The sequence below is a fragment of the Camellia sinensis genome, chromosome 5 (assembly GCF_055761805.1).
Source record: "Camellia sinensis isolate YWXY chromosome 5, ASM5576180v1, whole genome shotgun sequence".
Lineage (NCBI taxonomy): Eukaryota > Viridiplantae > Streptophyta > Magnoliopsida > Ericales > Theaceae > Camellia > Camellia sinensis.
In genome coordinates, this window is record NC_138965.1 from 152,963,512 (window position 1) to 152,982,357 (window position 18,846).

At 34.1% G+C, this 18,846-nt stretch overlaps 1 protein-coding gene across 1 annotated transcript; it reads right to left on the reverse strand.

Annotated features, from left to right (window-relative positions):
• Window positions 1–15,335: 15,335 nt before the first annotated feature.
• On the reverse strand, window positions 15,336–18,384 carry LOC114314994 (pectinesterase). The gene is made up of 2 exons (XM_028261573.2): window positions 17,403–18,384; window positions 15,336–16,633 (listed from the first exon to the last, which is right to left on the reverse strand). The coding sequence occupies exons 1-2, from the start codon at window positions 18,382–18,384 to the stop codon at window positions 15,612–15,614; spliced, it is 2,004 nt and encodes a 667-aa protein (XP_028117374.2). The 3' UTR covers window positions 15,336–15,611.
• Between the last annotated feature and the right edge of the window lie 462 nt (window positions 18,385–18,846).

Consider the following 18,846-nt stretch of genomic DNA (forward strand, 5'->3'; position numbering starts at 1 on the left):
GAAACAAGCACATGACTCCTAGTTTGAAAATTACTTTCAATTATGTATTTTTCCTACACTTAAGTTTGAAAATAGGTCATTGAGGGACAAAATAATGAAATATGAATAAGGGTTGGGAAACATCATGAACACCTCGAGAGTAACCAATGTAAATTATGAAAATTTATAGAACAAGCATGAGACTCCCAATTTAAAAACTACTTTCAAATTTGTAAATTTCCAACACTTAGGCATGAAAATAAGTCATCGGGGGGCAAAATTGTTAAATAAGCACAAAAAGGTCTAGAAATTATCATGAACGCATTGGGAGGGATCAACATAAGTTGTGAAAACTTACAGAACAATCATAGGACTCTCGGTTAGAAAACATTTAGGCTTGAAAATAGGCCATTAGGGAGTAAAAGCTTGAAATCGTCGTTAAAAGGCCCGAGAAACATCATGAACACCTTGGGAGGACCTAATGTAAGTTGTAAAAATTTACGGAACAAACACAATAAATTTTGGTTTGAAATTTACTTCGAAGTTTTCATATTTTCTCTTTTAGGTTGCATATTCACATATTTAGTGAATGGTTTCTTTAACCTTTTGTTGTTGTTGTTGTTGTTGTTGTTTTTTTTTTTGTTTTTTTTTTTTTTAAATGGCAGATTGGAGATGAACGAATTTGGTAACCTGCATAGCAAGAACTTTTTGTTGAAATTACTAGACACGTATCCATCATAGTGCCATTGTACTTTTTGTTGATATTACCAAACATGTATTTTGACTATGTTGTCACGGGTTGTGATTATATTGTGATGGATCTTATCTTTTTGTTGATACTATCAAACATATATTTTGACTATGTTGTCGCTTTATGCAAATGAACAGGTTTTTGTAATGATCTGTAATGGATATTATATTGAACAGAATATTAAAATGCATAAGTTATTTTGATTGTGTTGTCGCAGTTTTGATTTTACTATAATTGATGTTATATATTAATTTCTTGATACTATGAGACATGTATTTTGCTTGTGTTATTTAATGAAAATGAACAGTTTAATTTTATATTGATTAATATTAGATATTTTATTGAATAAATAATTAAAATGCACAGGATTGCTTATTGAAAAAAATATATATAAATTGCAAATATATATGCCACAATTTTTAAAATTTATTTATTATTGGCGACAAAAAAAAATTGTCGCTAAAATTTTCTAATCTCAACAAATAATTTCGTCACACATGTTCAGTATTTCGTCACTAAATTAAAATATTTATTGACAAAAATTTTGTCACTAAAGGGTCTTTTTTTACATCTTTTGGTGACAAATATTTTTGTCACTAAAAATTTTATCACTATTTTTAATGACGAAATATTTCGTCACCCAAAACAAATAGAATAAAATTTTATTTAATTTTAGTGACGAAATAGACATTATAGGTGAAAATATTTAACATTTAGTGACGAAATGTTTCGTCACCAAGTACCAATAATTGGTGACAAAATAAAATTTCGTCACCAGGTACTTTTTGTGACGACCAATAGGTGACGAATGTGGTGACGAAATAATTTCGTCACAGATCAGTTTGGTGACGAAAATTGTACTATTGGAGACGAAGTAATTTTGTCATTAAAGAACCATTTTGTTGTAGTGGATTTCAAATTGTATCAAATAGATGTTAAAAGTGCTTTCTTAAATGGATACATTTTGGAGGAAGTTTATGTTGAATAGCCTCTCGATTTTGAAAGTCATAAATACCCGGATCATGTTTTCAAACTTTTAAAAGTTTTATATGGTTTAAAACAAGCTCGTAGAGTGTGATATGAAAGATTAAATAATTTTCTACTTGACAAAGGATTTTCTAAAGGAAAAATTGATACAACATTTTTATAAAAACCAAAAAGGAGGATATGCTAATTGTTCAAATTTATGTTGATGATATTATTTTTGGTGCTACTAATGAAAATTTGTGCAAAGAATTTGCTAAAGATATGTAGAGTAAATTTGAAATGAGTATGATGGGGGAGTTAAATTACTTCCTTGGTCTACAAATTAAACAAATTAATGATGGAATCCATTTAAATCAAATGAAATATATCAATGATCTACTCAAAATGTTTGAAATGAAATCATCAAAGCTTGAAGCAACTCCAATGAGCACATCAATAAAAATCGACAAAGATGAGTAAGGTAAACCCGTAGATGAAAAGAAATATCGAGGTATGATTGGTTCCTTACTCTATCTTATTGCAAGTAGACCCGATATAATGTTTAGTGTTTGTATGTGTGCACATTTTCAATCCACACCAAAAGAGTCACAAATCACCTCAGTCAAACATATTTTCAGATATCTTGTTGGCACTCTAAATTTGGGATTATGGTATCCTAAGGGAACTACTTTTGAACTTTTTGGTTACTTGGATATCGACTTTGTAAGATGTAGACTTAATTGAAAAAGCACAAGTGGTACTTGTCACTTTCTTGGTACTCACTTACTTTTTGGTTTTGCAAAACAAAATTCAATGTTCTGTCAACTGCTAAAGCAGAATACATTGCCGTCGCTGGGCGTTGTGCACAATTACTTTGGATGAAACAATAACTTCAAGATTTTGGACTTTACTATGATCATATTCTTATAAAATGTGACAACACAAGTGTCATTAACCTTTCAAAAAATCCTATTCAGCACTTACGCACTAAACACATTGAAATAAGATATCATTTTCTAAGAGATCATGTATTCAAAAGTGACATTGAACTCGAATTTGTGCCTACAAATCGTCAATTAGCTGACATGTTTACCAAGTCTTTTAATAAAGAACAATTTTGTTGTATTAGAACTGAACTTGGTATGATGAATACTCATATATGATGTTTAATCTTTTAAATATAAATAAATAAATAAAATTTAAATTTTAAAATAAAAAAATTAATAACAATAAAAAAATTAAACAAAAAATATTTTATATATTCTCTCTGTCTGTCTATCTCTCTCTCTCGCTTTTTCTCTCTTTCTTTCGCTCTCTCTTTCTTCCTCTATTCCTCAGACACCATTTTCATCCTCACCATTGTCCACCACCAGCTCCACCATCTACAACATCATCCATCACTTTCACCACTACCATTATCCACCCAAATCCCTCACCGATGTACTGAGATCCATCACTACTCTCCACAAAATCTTCATCACCAATCTTCGACATCATTTCCGATTCCTCAAGTTTCATTATCGATCTATCAAGATCCGTAACTGATCCACCAAGATCTATCACCGATCTACAAAAATTCATTCCCAATCTTCTCCATTATTTCCAATCATCAACATTGTCGCCGATCAACATGTTATAATTATTGTTGCACTGTGTTATATTTTTTATATGATTGTATGTGCGACAAACTCTCTTGAATTTAATAATAATTGCTTGTATCCTGTCTGAAGAAATTATTTTTATCTGTATTTTCTATTTTTATGCTAGTGCACTTGGTGTAGTTGTTTTTGGTCGGATCTTAATGGCCCTTGGTATTATAAATTAATAATCTGTTTTTTATAATTTGTGTAATTTTTTTTGTGCATTAATTTAGGAGGAGATTCGTATTATGTAATCTTTTGAGATTACATCAATGAAATAAAAATAAAACATAAAAATACGAGTAATCTTAAGATGGTGTTTGTATATTCTGTGCATAATTTTAGTGGGAGTATATATAATTTTTACTCTACCTGCATCAACAATTTTTTTGCAAAGACAAATTTTTTTCAAAGAGAAATGCTTGTTTTTAGAAGAAGAAAATATTACTCAATTACATATAAGTTTTCAGAAGGCTTCACAGATTTTTTTTCGTTTCACTTCTCTCAACAACTTCTCGTGAGCCTCCTTTACATGCCTCTTTCTATTTTCGATTTCTGTGAGTCTTGGCATTATAACCGTTGCATAATATTGCACCGCATTCTCCAACTGTGAATTTTTCCTTTCTAGCTCTCTTTTCTCTTGACAAATATTAGTTAATTGTTGTTTTAACAAGCACACATTATCTCTTCATTGCTGATTTTCTTATATTCTTGCTTGTAGCCGTTGAGCTATATTATAAACTGCAATCATTGCCTGTGTACTAGGCGCCATAGTATTATTAATAGCATTGATATCATTCTGATTACCAACAACACTAGGACTCTTGTTTACAAGAATAACGTGTGACTGCACCATTGGTAACCCTCTCATTTGCCTGCATTACAGGCACCTCATGCATGTCAGAACTATTGATGGCTAAGGTAAGGAATGACATGATTACATAAGAAGGTAAAACAAAATTTTCTCTAACAACACTTGACGATTTCGCATCTCTGCCTATTCTCTTTGTCACTTTTTATACACTCCACCGATCCAATAATCGATGCATATCTGCTCAAATCTCTTGTTTGTCAACATTTCGGGCGTCGGAGATGCTCCAAAATCCCCACAATGATTTGAACAAGACCTAAGGACCATTATTATAATTTTGGCATCTCATATTATTTAATCAAATGTGTTTGTTTCTTATCTCTATATTTTATTTTGATGATGTCAAAGGGAAAGAAAAAAAATGATTTTGAATTGCTATACATTTTTTTTTTTTGAATTGTTGTGCATGCATGTGCTTTAAATTATCAAATATTTTATTTTGAAAAATTATCAAATAAGTTGTTGATTTTTATTTTGTGTCAAATCCATACAAATATTACCATCATAAAAAAGGAGGAGATTGTTAATCATGTTGTTTAATTTTGATGATATCTAAAATATTAATTGAATTTTTTAAAATAATATACATATTTTATATTATTTGACACAAAGTATTATCTGTTTAAAATATATATTGTATGATACATTTGTTATAAATATTATTTAAATAAAAATATTTTGAAAATTTTACTATTAATGTTTTGAATAATTCAATTGATTACTATTCATCTTTTGATAAATTTGATATGATTGTCTCTTTTGAGTAAAATTGTATTATATCTTTTTAATACATATTGCACCGAATTCAAAATTATTTTGCATCTTTTTTGTATGTTGGACATACCCACATAATGAGTATCATGTGCAATTATTTTACATACTTTAAATATATTATGTAAATATATATTATAATACAAAGTTAGTAAAGATGAGAATTGCATCTTATATAAAATATAAAGTAGCATGGTGGAGCGGTGCTGTATATTTTTTACGTCCTTTGCTTATATATATATATATATATATATATTAATATAATATAAAAAGAAAAGGTTGAAAAGTTGCAACACATTTCATATGTTGTAGTTTGAAAATGAAATGCTAAAGCTATATTTTCTATATAAATTAATTTTATAAAAAAGAAAATGTGGACTTTGCAAGCACATTATTTTTACCTCAATTCTTTATATATATATATATATATATGTAAATATATACAATGGTAAAAATCCACATGTTAGTAAGTTTGTTCAATTATCTAGCAACAATTTGTGACAAAAGAAAAGGGCGCCACATGTTGTATTTATTGAAAACAAAATAGATGTCTTTTGTTCTGTCAAGAAGCGTGCCCACGTAATCCATGACGTCAGCAATGAGCGTCCTACCTCCAATAGGTATTTTTTTGTGTATAAATAGAAGTGTTTTGTATAGAGAAAGATCAACAACTTGAAGATAAAAATCTGTGTGTTCCAAAAGTTTGAGTGTATTGTATTATGCTCTTTCACTTTCAGATCTAAGTGTAGTCTTTGTTCTTACATTTTCATATATATTCTTTGTGAGAGAATTATTGTAAATGAGGATTGAGTACCTCTTATCTTTATTTATTATTTTGTGAAGGAATTTTGTAAGAGTGAGGAATTTATTGTTGAGTGAGGCTTAATAGATAAAAATAAGACCTGTGCAAAATCCACATGCTTGGTGAAGGCTTGGTGGTGTATTAATTCATTTTGATAGTAAAGAAATTGTCAATGAGGTTTCTTGGGAAATGGACATAGGCTCGGCATGCCGAACCACTATAAATCTCAGTGTTTGATTTTTCTTATTATCTCTTTTACTTTTATATTGATAATTATTGTTATGTTTTTTATTTGTTAAAATTATGAATATTGTGTTTATTATTTTTTAATATTGTGAAATTTTTAATAATCCAATTCACTCCCCTCTTAGGTTACCTACTTGGAATAACAAAAAATATAATTTATCAACACACAAAAATAACAAAAAAAAAAAAAGAAGTTGCAATACTTTACTTTTTTGGGAAAGTCTATGTTTTGCATCTCTAAGACCTAACGAACGTATGGTGAAATTATACTTTTCGTGATAAAAAAAACTACGTCATTTTATAATTTGTTACAAAATTTGTAGTGTTATTTTGAAATACATACCATATATACCTTTTTATGAGTTTCCTATTCTAATATAAAATTTGTGTTTGTAATTTTTTTTTTATCTTTTTATTTCTCAATGAGATTAATTTTGCTTGAGGGTTGTTAAGAAATGATTCATTGGTTGGTCAAGGGTGGGTTGAATGGATTGTACCTTCCCTCTAATAAAAATGACTAAGGCTTAACTACACTTTACCTAGTGATTTAGACTAAAGCATGCAACTATTTTTTAACCAAAAATGTACAATTAAGGCCATATCTAACTCAGACTCAAAATTTTCATTAAATTTAAATTTGATGAAAATTTGATAGAAACAGTGTTCCAATCATTTTACCAAATTGGTATGAAAGGAAAGGAGTCTCACTTTTTTTAATCAAATTAAGGGAGTGTTTAGCCTTTTATCAAATCTCACAAGTGATCGTTAGTGGATGATCGGCCGGGCAACTGGGTGGACGACCAACCGGACAACTTGGTGGACGACGAAATTGACAAAAATTTACACTAGGTTAGATGACTGCCCAGGCATCCTCTCAGTCGACCGGTTATTTAATGAAAGTTGAAAATTTAGCGGTGAAACTCTTAGTATCAGATAAAATTTTTAAACTAAATCTTTATTTAAACTTAATAAAAAAAGAAAGAGTAAGAGCTCTAACCACTCATAATTTAAATCAAAATGCAAAGCTAATAGAATTCAATAATTTGACCATGCTAAAGTAAATTTTGAGTATAAACTATAGGAGATAATTTTTCCATTTTTAAACTACCACTCACAATAAGGGTTAAAGTGTAATTATAAAAGATTTGTCACCATACTTTTGTGGGACCTTCGGAATATGGAAAAATTACAACACAATGGGATAGTGAAAAAAAAATTATAAAAATATATGAACTGTAAGTGATTTTATGGTGGGGGTGCAAGTATAACTTGTATCCTTCTATATTTATGCAATTTTTTTTTGTCTTACCAAAAATATAATTCCCTCTCCAAATATAGTCATTTAATTTATTTTTATAATTTTATATGCATTATAAACTTTGTACCTTAAAGAAAAACACTTGTACATGTGACTGTGAAGAAAAATGTAAGAGTAATTTATGTTGACATTCTTTGTGACTTCCTTTAGTTTTTAATTCATAAAATACTTTAATCACTTTTTATCATTATTTCTCTAGTCACATGAATTAGGGTGTCCACAGGTCAAGTTGGATTGGGTGACCTCTCATGTGCTATCTGTATGAATTTAGACAGATTGAAAGAAAAAATCAATCGGCATCCATTCACTCAGTTAGTGGATGTGAATTGAGTGGGCCGTACAGGTTGGAAGTGGACGCAGATCGGTTTGATGGTTAAGCTTTACTATTTCGAGACTTTTTTGAAACTATTTTTCAATAATTCTTACTTCGAGTCCAAATTTTTTATTATTCATTTTTTATAATAAAAATAAAGGATGAACTTTTATATTTTATAAATAACAAACATAATTACTAAATAAAATGTCATTTTTTTAACACACAACATAAAAGTATAACATCATTTTCTTAGAGGTGTTGGCGGATTGGGTTGGATCGGGTGGCCTCCCGCCATCCATCCAAACTTAAGCGGATTAGGAAAATGTATCCGCATCCGTTCGTTTGAACTATTGAAATCGTCCATTTTGTGGCGGATTAGTTTGGGTCATTCGGTTTTGACAAGTTGGATAAATGCTTGTTCAGCCTTAATATGAATAGAAAAATGATATTATTTATTTTACTTTGAAATGTATATTTTACTTTTTTTATGACTATGTTTTCACACCATTTGCATTAATTACGGAGTCCTTAACCTTACTAAAAAAAATGTCTATGTAATTTTGTCAAAATTATAGAATTTATTGTATTCTTTTTCAAATATTAGTGTAAATTAAAACTTTAATGAATTTATTTAGAAGCTCCCTATTTGGCACATTCTTAACCGACAACAATAATGTTAGTGCATAAATTTGCACATCAAACGTGTTCTATTGTTTCTTTAATCTTTTTAGAGTAGGCATATTTTGCTTGTTAGTTATTTATATTGCATGTTGAGGATCTTCCAGGAGACCAAGAACAGATGTTTTGTCTTGAAGTTTTGTGTTGATTGTTAGGGCTGCAACTAATTTGTTCTTTGTTTCAAGTGTTTTTTTTTTGCTCATGGAGGCTGGAAGCTGGAACCCAGTTTTGAGAAAAAGACGAGTGGGTAACCAAGGTAACAGATCAGTGGAAAATGGGTTGTTTACCATCTTTGTGGATGAGCACCCAGACTCAATGAGTCCTAGGAGCTTGTTTACTCTGTTTAATAATTTTGGAGTAGTTAAGGATGCTTTTATCCCAGCAAAAAGAAGGAAAGCAACAAGATGAAGGTTTGGTTTTGTGAGATACGATTGCAAGGTTGCTGCTGAAATGGCGGTACTGAAGGCGGATGGCTTGTGGTGTGACAACAAGGCAGTGAAAGTGAAGAAGGCAGAGTTCAAAAAAGGTGATAAGAAGCAACCTGCAATGGTGACCAGAGAAAGCGATAGGATGATGCAGCGTCAACAGGTGGAAAGTGTAGGCAGAAGTTATTTTGCAGAAGTATTACAGAATATAGAGGTAATACTGGAAAGGCACAACTTGTTGTGAAGGCCTATGAAACTGGAAATGAGTGGCTGTATGACAGTATAATAGTCAAACTTAAATCTCTTATATCATTTAATGAGTTTAAGGAGGAGGTTGCTAGAAGAGATGCAAAGGATGTAAGAGTCAGTACTGGGGGAGGCAGGCTAGCTGTGCTAACCTTCAAATCACAGTAACATAACAAGGAGGAAAGGCCAAAGATAGAAGAGTGGATGGTCCACTGGTGCGATTCTGTTACAGATTGGGAGAAAGGAAAATATATTGCACAAGAAAGATATGTGTGGATCACATGTGTAGATGTTCCATTCAACTCGTGGAGTTTTAGTACATTTAGAGACATTGGCAAGTTGTGAGGCGAGGTTGTTCAGCTAGCAAAAGATATTAACAGTCAGAGTTCATTCAGTGTAGGAAGGTAAGAATAATCACTAATCGATTGAAGTTCATAAACGAGGTGATTAATGTTGAATGTAATGAAATATTTTCCCAGTTAGAGTGTGTGAAGAGCTCCTAGCAGCAGTACAGCCATGTCATTGCAAAAGCTTTTGCCTGGACATTGTTGGCACTGAATCTATGGGTCAATAGAAAGTAGATCAGCTGTCAAAAAATGGTAGAAAGGACATGTGGAGAGAACTTCAAGGGCAAAAGAGAAAAGTAATAAGTGGATATCTGCATCAGTCATTAAAGAAACTGTGGGTGTCATGGGTAATCCAAGTGTCAGAGATGTAGGTAGGGAGGCTAGCCAGGTGCATATAGAAACTCCAAGAAATGAAATTCAAGTTGTTGAAGGGCCTATATGCAATCCTGAGATCATCCGAAGCACTAGTGGGCCTAAGAGTCCAAGGCCCAAGCTAAACTTAGAGGTGATTTTGAAAGTTCCTCAGGCTGGGAAATTGGCAACTGAGCCCATAACTGAACCCTCAAATTTAAGTGATTGTGTAGCCCAAACTCAATTTAGACCTCATGCTCTGATTCCAGCTTGGCAGAAATATGAAGAACATCATAGAAGGGGGTAGATTACAAAACCAGAGATGAGCAGAAGCAAGAAGAAAGGAGTTGATCTGAGGAATATGGCAAAGCTTAGTCGAAAGCAGACTAAGCATAAAAGGGCAGTGCCTAGGAATTGTTTTTGAAGAGGAGCTATCTTTAGAGCAGCAGTAGCTGCAATATCACTGTTAGTTGAGCAGAGTATTAACTCAAGGAGAAGGAATAAGTTCCTAAGTGAAGCTCAAGCTACTATGGAAGTTGGCAAAATCCTAGGTTTGAACTGTGAAGGTAAGGAGCAGGAGGTGATTAGCAAATTAATTGAACTTGAAGAGAAGAACTTGAAGAGAATTGATGGGGAGAGCATTACTTCTTAGGCCAGGTCAGGGAAAAGGAGAGGGGATTTGGGATTTGTGAACAATTTCTTTGTGATTATTTTATTCTGGAATGTTAGAGGTCTACGAAGACCTGAAAAGAGAAGAAAAATTAAAAACTTAGTTAGGGAGAGGAAGATTGATGTCCTGCTGCTGTAGGAGACAAAGAGAAGTAAAATAGATGAAATGTTTCTTAAGTCATTATGGCCATGGGAGGAGATAGAGAGCATGGAGGTGGGGGCTGAAGGAAGTGCTGATGGTTTGTTGTGCTTATGGAATCCACAAATTTTTGAGCTAAAAGAGTGTTGCAGCAACAGAAATTTGGTATGGGTCATCATACTTTTTGTTGCGTGATTATAAATATATATGCACCTAATGATGTGTTGAAAAGAAGACAATTATGGGATTCTTTAGCCCAGATTAAACCGGTTTTCTCAAGTCCCTAGTGTATAGGTGGAGATTTTAACGAAATAAGACTCATGAATGAAAGAAAGGATGCTCTAGAAAGGAAAGATGGATGAAGTACTTCAATGAATTGATTGACAAGTTGGAATTGATGGATATACCAATGTTAGGCAGAAATTTCACTTGGTGTAATGCGATGGATGGAGATAGATGGAGTAGGATTAATAGATTCCTACTAGATCCTAGGTGGTTGGAAAGATTAAAGTTGAAACAGTAGGGGTTGCCTCGAAGCATTTCTGACCATTGCTTGATACTCCTTGCAGAAGATGAACGGAATTGGGACCCAAAACTATTTAGATTCATAAATGCATGGTGTTTGCATCCTAAATTCAAAGAAGTAATAAAGACATATTGGGAAAGAACACAGGTCAGTGGGTGGGCCAGTTATAAGCTATTGAAAAAGCTAGGAAATCTGAGAGTACATCTGAGAAGATGGAACTGTGAAGTGTTTGGTAACCTTGATGAGCAACTGAAACAAGCAGAGGATGAAATTCATGAATGGGATTTAAAAGCTGAAGAAAGGATTCTCTAGGATTCTAAGATTAAAAGAAGAGCATAAGTTAGAAGTTTAGCTTGGGATCTAAGCAAGGAAAAGGAATGGTTGTGGCATCAAAAATCTAGAATGGTTTGGGCTGAAAATAGGGATAAAAATACTAGGTTGTTTCGTATAATGGCAATTAAAAGGCAGAGAAAAAACTTATTGAATTCAGTTAATGAGCATGGAGTACTGTATGATCAACCTGGGATGATTAAATAGGCTGTAGTAAGTCATTTCAGTCAGTTGTTCACTGAAGGATAGAGGTGTAGACCAAAGTTGTCAGGTGTTTTTGCCTCACTTAGTCAAACAGATTCAACTGAATTATTGGAGGTAGATTTTTTAAAGGATGAAATTTGGGAAGCAATCAAAGACTGCGATGGTAACAAAGCTCTGGGGTCAGATGGTTTTAATCTAAAGTGTATCCAAAAATGCCGAGACATCATGAAAGTAGAGATTGTGCAGATGATGTATGAGTTCCACTCCAATGGTAAGTTGGCCAAAGGAGTGAATAGTTCATTTATTACCTTAGTTCCTAAGAAGAAAAATCCTATGGGTCTGAGTGACTATAGGCCAATCAGTTTGGTTAGCTCCATGTATAAAATAATTGCCAAAGTCTTATAAAAAAGGTTGAGGCAGGTCTTATCCAAGATTATTAGTGAAGTACAAATGACATTTCTAAGTGGAAGATACATTCTAGATGGAGTTCTAATTGCCAATGAAGTGGTGGATTGGTGAAGAAGGTCAAAAAAGAAAGGAATCATCCTAAAATTGGATTTTGAAAAGGTATATGACTCAGTAAATTAGGAGTTTTTGTATTCAATGATTGTCAATTTTGGTTTTGGTGAGAAACGGGTGGGATGGATAAAGACGTGTATATCTACAGCTAGAATTTCAGTACTAGTAAATGGATCACCTACTTCAGAGTTTTCCCCTATGAAAGGCCTTAGGCAAGGTGACTCACTTTCACCTTTCCTTTTTAACATAGTAGTAGAGGGCCTTAATATACTCATGGAAAGAGCAAAAGAAGAGGGTTTGATCAGAGGAGTCACAGTAGGGCCAAATGAGTTGAAACTATCACACTTGCAATTTGCTGATGATACTATTATATTTTGTTAAGCTGAATGGGAGAAAATTGTTGCTATGAAAAGGATTTTAAGATGCTTTGAGGTGATGTCAGGAGTCAAAATAAATTTTCATAAAAGCAAAGTGTGTGGGGTGGGTATTTAGGATGACTTAATGAAGGACTTTGCAAAGAAACTTAGCTGCCTCAGCCAAAAGCTACCAATGAACTATCTGGGACTACCATTATGAGCAAATCCAAGAAGAAAGAGTTCATGGAAACCAGTGGTGGATAAGTTCAAGAGTAAGCTAGCTTCATGCAAGAGAAGGTATCTGTCTTTTGCAAGAAGATTAACACTGATAAAGTTTGTTTTGACAAGCTTGCTAGTCTATTTCCTATCCATCTTCATGTTGCCAGTGGGTATTGCAAAATCACTAGACAGAATTCAAGCTAATTTTCTTTGGAAAGGTTTTGAAATCTGGAAAAAAGTGCACCTAGTAAGCTAGAAGGAGATTTGTCTAAGCAAAAATCAAGGTGGGCTAGGTGTGGGAAATCTAAGTCAGGTTAATGAGTACCTTCTAATTAAGTGGTGGTAGAGATATGGCAAAGAGGATTCAACTTTGTGGAAACAAGTGGTATGTAGTAAGTATGGAGGTTTGGGTGGTAGATGGAGCCCATTTTTAGGAGAGTCATTGTCCATGTCTAATTTGTGGCAAGGTATACTATCAGTGGCTGTAGAAAATCCTGACTTGCGAGATTTCTTTTTGCAAAATTTTAAGGTAATTGTTGGAAATGGTAGAAAAGTGCAGTTCTGGATTGATAGGTGGATTAATAATCAAAGTCTGAGTGGGTGGCAGTTGAAAAGGATGGCACTCTGTTTAAGTTTTTTCATAGCAGATGAGTGGGTGCAGACTGGAATATTGCCTTTAGAAGGACTCTTCTTGCTTGGGAAGAGGAGGAAGTGTTGAAAGTTAATGATTTGTTACAGAGTGCTCCTAGACTAAATAAAGGGGGTTGAAGACTATTGTTCTTGGTTAGCGCATCTTTCTGGAGTCTTTAATGTGGCATCAATTTGGAAGTGGGTAGTAGCATGTAAAAGGCTAACTATCACAGTCACTAAACGCATTTGGAATAATTTAGCCCCTCTCAAAGTACAGTTTCTGAGCTGGTTGGCTTGGAGAGGTAGGATTAAGTCCTCTGAGTTTTTACAAAGGATTGAAGTATTGAATTCTAGTGTTAGTGCACTGTGTGTGTTTTGTAAATCTGAGGTGGAGTCTTTAAACTATGTCCTTCTTCACTGTCCTAAGATCTGGAGAATATGGGCCAGTATTATGAATTGGTGGAACTTGAGTTGGGCTATTCCTGGTTCAGTGGAGGCAGTACTTCATTGCTGGTCAGGTCCAAAAATGAAGAAAAAGGTAAAGGAGATTTGGAAGACGATACCATTGGCAGTAATGTGGTCAGTGTGGAAACTCAGGAATGAGTGCATATTTAATGAAACACAACCAGCTTTCAATGATTTGGCCGATCTGGTAAAAATCAGAGTTGCTATGTGGGTTGTTTTATCCTTGAAAAAGTTCAAATACTCGGTGCACGATGTGTTATATAACCTGAAGCAGGTCTGCTACTGTGTGTAGAAATTGGGACATAAGGATACTGAATTGCTGCTAAGTATGCTGGTGCTGGTTTTGATGCCTATTAGTGTAGACATCGGGTAGATAATGGGACACAAGGAAATTGAATTGCTGATCTGGTGCTGGTGTTGGTTTGCTAGGCTGGTGATTTTTTTGCTTAATCAGATGCTCTGGTGCTGGTGTTGATGCCTGTTATGCTGGTGGTTTTTTTTTTGGCTGTTCTATTTTGGTGAAGTTTTTGTATCAGATATGGAGGTTGAATGAGTGGGCTCAAGTCTGGTGGCATGCAACTGATGCTTGGTTAGGTGTAGAGGGGTAATATGAGCTTTTAATGGTTCCTCAGCCTATAAATGATGTGAATTCCTTATGGGACCTGAATCAGATGCTCTACTCAGCAAAGCTTCTGGTTGTTATGTTTAGCTGATTGGCTCAAAGATTGGATGTTGCTATATTCTGTGCTGTTGGTGTTGTGTCACGCTTTGTTGAAATATGATGATGCTGTTGCTGTTTTGTGGTAAAGGATTGTGTCTAAGGTTAGGCTTTTGTTTATAAGGTTGATGGCTAGGTGAGACTTAGGATGAGATGATGTTTTGGGCAGAAAGAACTTAGGTGTACTGATGTATAAGGTAGAGGTGTTGCTGGTGTGTGCTACTGATATGAGCTGCTGATGTATTGGTGCTCTTGTTCTGCTTTTTTGTTCTTTCTTTTGTTGGTTGCTTTGATTGGTTTCTCACCAATCTGGGTCAAGTGCTAACAAATGATTTTGTTTCCTTTGCGGTGCCAATCTAATTGGGATTGTTGAGGTTAGTTATGATGCTAAGTGTACGCCCCTGTTTTGTTGCTGTATTTTTGGATGTATATTACTTTTTTTCATCAATAAAACTTTATTTTTGCCGATCAAAAGAAAAAAATAAAAATTTATGTGTGAATCAGTTATTTTGGACGGAATGAATTTCCACCATATATGTTTATTTTGTGTTTATTTTTGTGATTTTTGTTATACTTGTGTTTAATGTTAATTTGGTAAGAGAATGCCATAAACAACCAATAAGGAAAAGTAGGAATCATGTAGTTAACCATTGTAAAACTCCATAAAGAAAAAAGAAAGAGAAGGATACAAAACAAAGAAACAATTAAATATGCCTTTCCTAGCATAGCGTTCTGTTGGCTCCAAAATTCATTGGCCAAGGTCTCATTTTTTTTTTCCCCATCGGCATATTCTTCTTTACTTTTCACATTGATCTTAAGATGCAAGCTCAAAGAAGCACATTGATCGGTGAAGTAATGAGAAAATTGGTTGTCTTTCCTTATCATGATGGGAAAATTTCGGTCAATTGAAGTTAGACCGAATCAAAGACACGAGCACCCCAAAACAAAAAAACAAAAAATTCAAAAAAACATACAAGCAGAAAACATACGTTCTACTAGCAAGAAACAAATTACATAATGAGATATAGATACTCACCAGTAAGTGAGTGCCTGTGATCCATTTTGTGATTTATTTCTATATTAGTAGCATTTTTTAACAGAAAAATTATTTAACAAAAATATTAGTATTCTAAAAAAACATGGATAAAAAGCTTTTCGATTTGGCCACTGGGGTCTGGCTAGGAGATGGCGAAAAAGCCGGGCTGGGTGCTGGAGTGGGAGCTGACATCTCGGGCGGCAAGGCTGGGCCTGCAGTAGTAAGTGAAGCACCATGACGTAACTTCTTGTTATGATGATGCTTTTTCTTTGATTTTTTATCGTCTGAATCTGATTTTTTATCATCGGATGTTTTGTCATTTGAAGATGTATTTGAAGATGTTGAGCTGTATTGAAAATCCGAGTATTCATCGTCAGAATCAGAAGTATCGGAAGAAGCACTTGCACTATCCTGCGGTGGTGGGTAAATAAGGCCAGGAGTGTAAGGCACACCGGTCTTTGGTATCCATTTATTTCCAGTCAGAAAATTGGAGGCTACGAAACGTTCAATCCGGGTTTTCGTAACTTCCTTGACACCTTTCCACTGAACCCTTTTTAGTTTCGAAGAAGCGGGTCCTCTATTGTTATACTCAGTATAAAAACACGTGTCAAGGGCAAAAGTGTCATTCCATGGCATCCACCCGTCTGGCTGGATCAAATCGTCGATGTAAGACTCCATGATAATGGTTCTTGAGTATTCCTTCCAAGGTCTGCCAAGGTACGCTTTGAGTATGTGTTGGACAGGCCGGTATGCTTTGTCAGCCTTGATGGTACAGTTTTGGAGGACAATTCCAGTCGGTTGGCGACTTTCCTTCCTGCCTTGTGCTGTTACTATGGTTGCTTGATTTTCCAGTGGTTTTCGGACCATGAATGTACAATTTTGGAATAACGCAGCGCTATCTCCAAAAACGAAATCAATGGTGCCAGAGATGACACAGTCGCGATAGAATTGACGATAAGTGTGCGCGTAAAGGGTGTCTTGGTATCCATCCATTTGACAATTATAGAAAGTTGCCATGTCTGCACCAACTCGCAATGCCACGGCTTGGTGCTTTTCTGGACCAGCTGAGTTCTCAAACCCTATGTCTTTGGCAACAAAATGGTCTCCAAGTACAACTACAACAAAAATTCAAACATGTTGGACAAATAGAGATGTGCAAGTCATTAAATGTAAATAAAAAGAAAAACTCCACAAAAATAATATTTTACTAGAAAATGAGGAGTGTCCGATGAAACTATTTTTTTTTTTCAAGTTAACTTTTGAGAAATGATAGTTTCTTACTATTAAATATTAGCACCAAAACAAAAAACTAATATATTTCAATGATTTCTTTTTCCTTATCTCAATTATTTTGTACAAATTTTTGAGCTACATAATTAGAATATTTGTTTGAGTGTCTTGTTAAGTCATTTTATTAAGATATAATTTATGTAAATATATATATGGATTTATAACAAAAATAACAAAAAGATATAGGAATCTATAGAAAATGGATAAATGTATATTATATGAATAGAATATATATAAATATAGAATATTGTATTTAAAATTAGAATGTATATCATTTAAGCTTCTAATCCAAGCTCTATTTCGTTGAGTTTGGTGAATTTTTTTTTTTCTTAAAAAAAAACAATATTTTCATATGATTTTCTTTTTTTGGGTGGAAATATTTTTTGAAAATATAAAATATCTTTTCTAAGGTTTATTGTTTCAAACAAATTCTAATTTTTTTTTTAAAATAATCTGAAAACTCAATGAAATAGAATAATTTAAGCGCATTCAAGTTTTAAATATCGTTATATATAGCATCGCCTATTATATATGGAAAGTTATTCGTCAATATATCAATCGATAATGGGTGTTAGATGACCGTATCGCACATACCAACAGTTGCAGAATGGAAGGTGGTTGTTCCATCAATGAAGTTGAGTCTGCCAGTGATCCTAGTCTTGGTTGGACCATCTCCAATAACCATCAAATGGGTCATGCTTTTATTAAACTGCACTTTCTCCTCATAAACACCCTCCTTGATATACAACACAAAGGTCTTGTTTTGATTTTTGGGTATATCCTTCAAAGCTTCATTAATGGTGTTGTACTTTCCACTTCCATCCTTGGCCACAATAAGGTCTGGTTTGACCTTCTTCTTGTGCTCTGATGCTTCAAGTAGTCTCCGTATTCCTCCATTGATCCAAACCGGGTACTCTTCTGAGAGTAGGCGGCGACTATATGCCGGCATGTTCAAAGACGATAGCCCTCTGGAGATCTCGGTCACCATGGCAAGGGCATTACTAGTCAATTGCATACCAAATTTTAAGTACTCCCTCATTTTGTCTCCAGCATTGCCTGTCGTGTTCTCAAACCCGTCTAGGCAAGTTTCTTGGTAAGTGATCGCACCGCTTAGCCAGATCTTTAAATCGCTCAACAAGTCATCGAAATTGCTAGAATCGATCTCACTCATATGATCAATCGATCTCTGGAGGTCATGGGCCGCAGATTCACCCAATTCCCGACAATTATCAAGTGCTTCCCTACTTCTGGGGTCCTTCTCGAGTTCTTTCAAGACGGTTGAGTTTTTGGCTGCTTCTTTGACTTTCTGCACCGCCACTTGGAACGCGGTTTTAACGAGTTCTTGTGGGTTGGTGGTGTTCCCTGCTGACGATGACAGGCTTTCCACACAGACTTGTTTGTAATCCACAGTGTCACAAACGCTATTGATGGCTTTCACGGAAGTCGATACGTCTTGACTATCGAGATTCGTGCCATCAGCGTTTTGAGTGACTCCAATTGTTACTGCCACCACCATTGCCACCAAGAACAAAGAAGAGACGCCAATTATTGCTATTCTCCTTTTCCCTTCTCCCATTTTGCTTTTTTCTCTAGAGTCAAACACAAGATCTTCTTTTTGTTTTGTGTGTTTTTTTTTTTTTTTGTTATTTGAAATATTTTCTCTTTTGATAAGCCCAGAGGGACTGGATAGATGTTAAAACGTCCCTCAAAGCTTAGAAAGCACCCCTTTAGGGTTTGGCTCTGCAGATCTCCTTGGAAGGGATCCTTTAAATAGAGGAAGATATAGGTTGATTAGTTAGTTATTTCTGTTGAAAATATGAGGGAAGATAGAGTCAAAGTGACAAAAATAGATAGTTGTTTGTAATTTCTGCCTATAAACTAGGTTGACCATGTCATCACCACAGGCTTCCATTCTCAATTTAGAAAAGAGCAACGCTATTTTGGCGGTGTTTGGGAACACGAAGACAGGCTATTTTAGCCACAACTTTAAAAAAAATAAAAATAAAAATAAAAAAATCTTTTAGCCCTACCTAACCCG

Excerpts from the sequence above, each read along its gene's own strand:
- LOC114314994 (XM_028261573.2), bottom strand. The coding sequence starts at position 18,384 with ATGGGAGAAGGGAAAAGGAGAATAGCAATAATTGGCGTCTCTTCTTTG. Across the intron at positions 16,634-17,402 it reads CTTCCATTCTGCAACTGTTG|TTGTACTTGGAGACCATTTT; the intron begins GTATGTGCGATA and ends TTTTTGTTGTAG.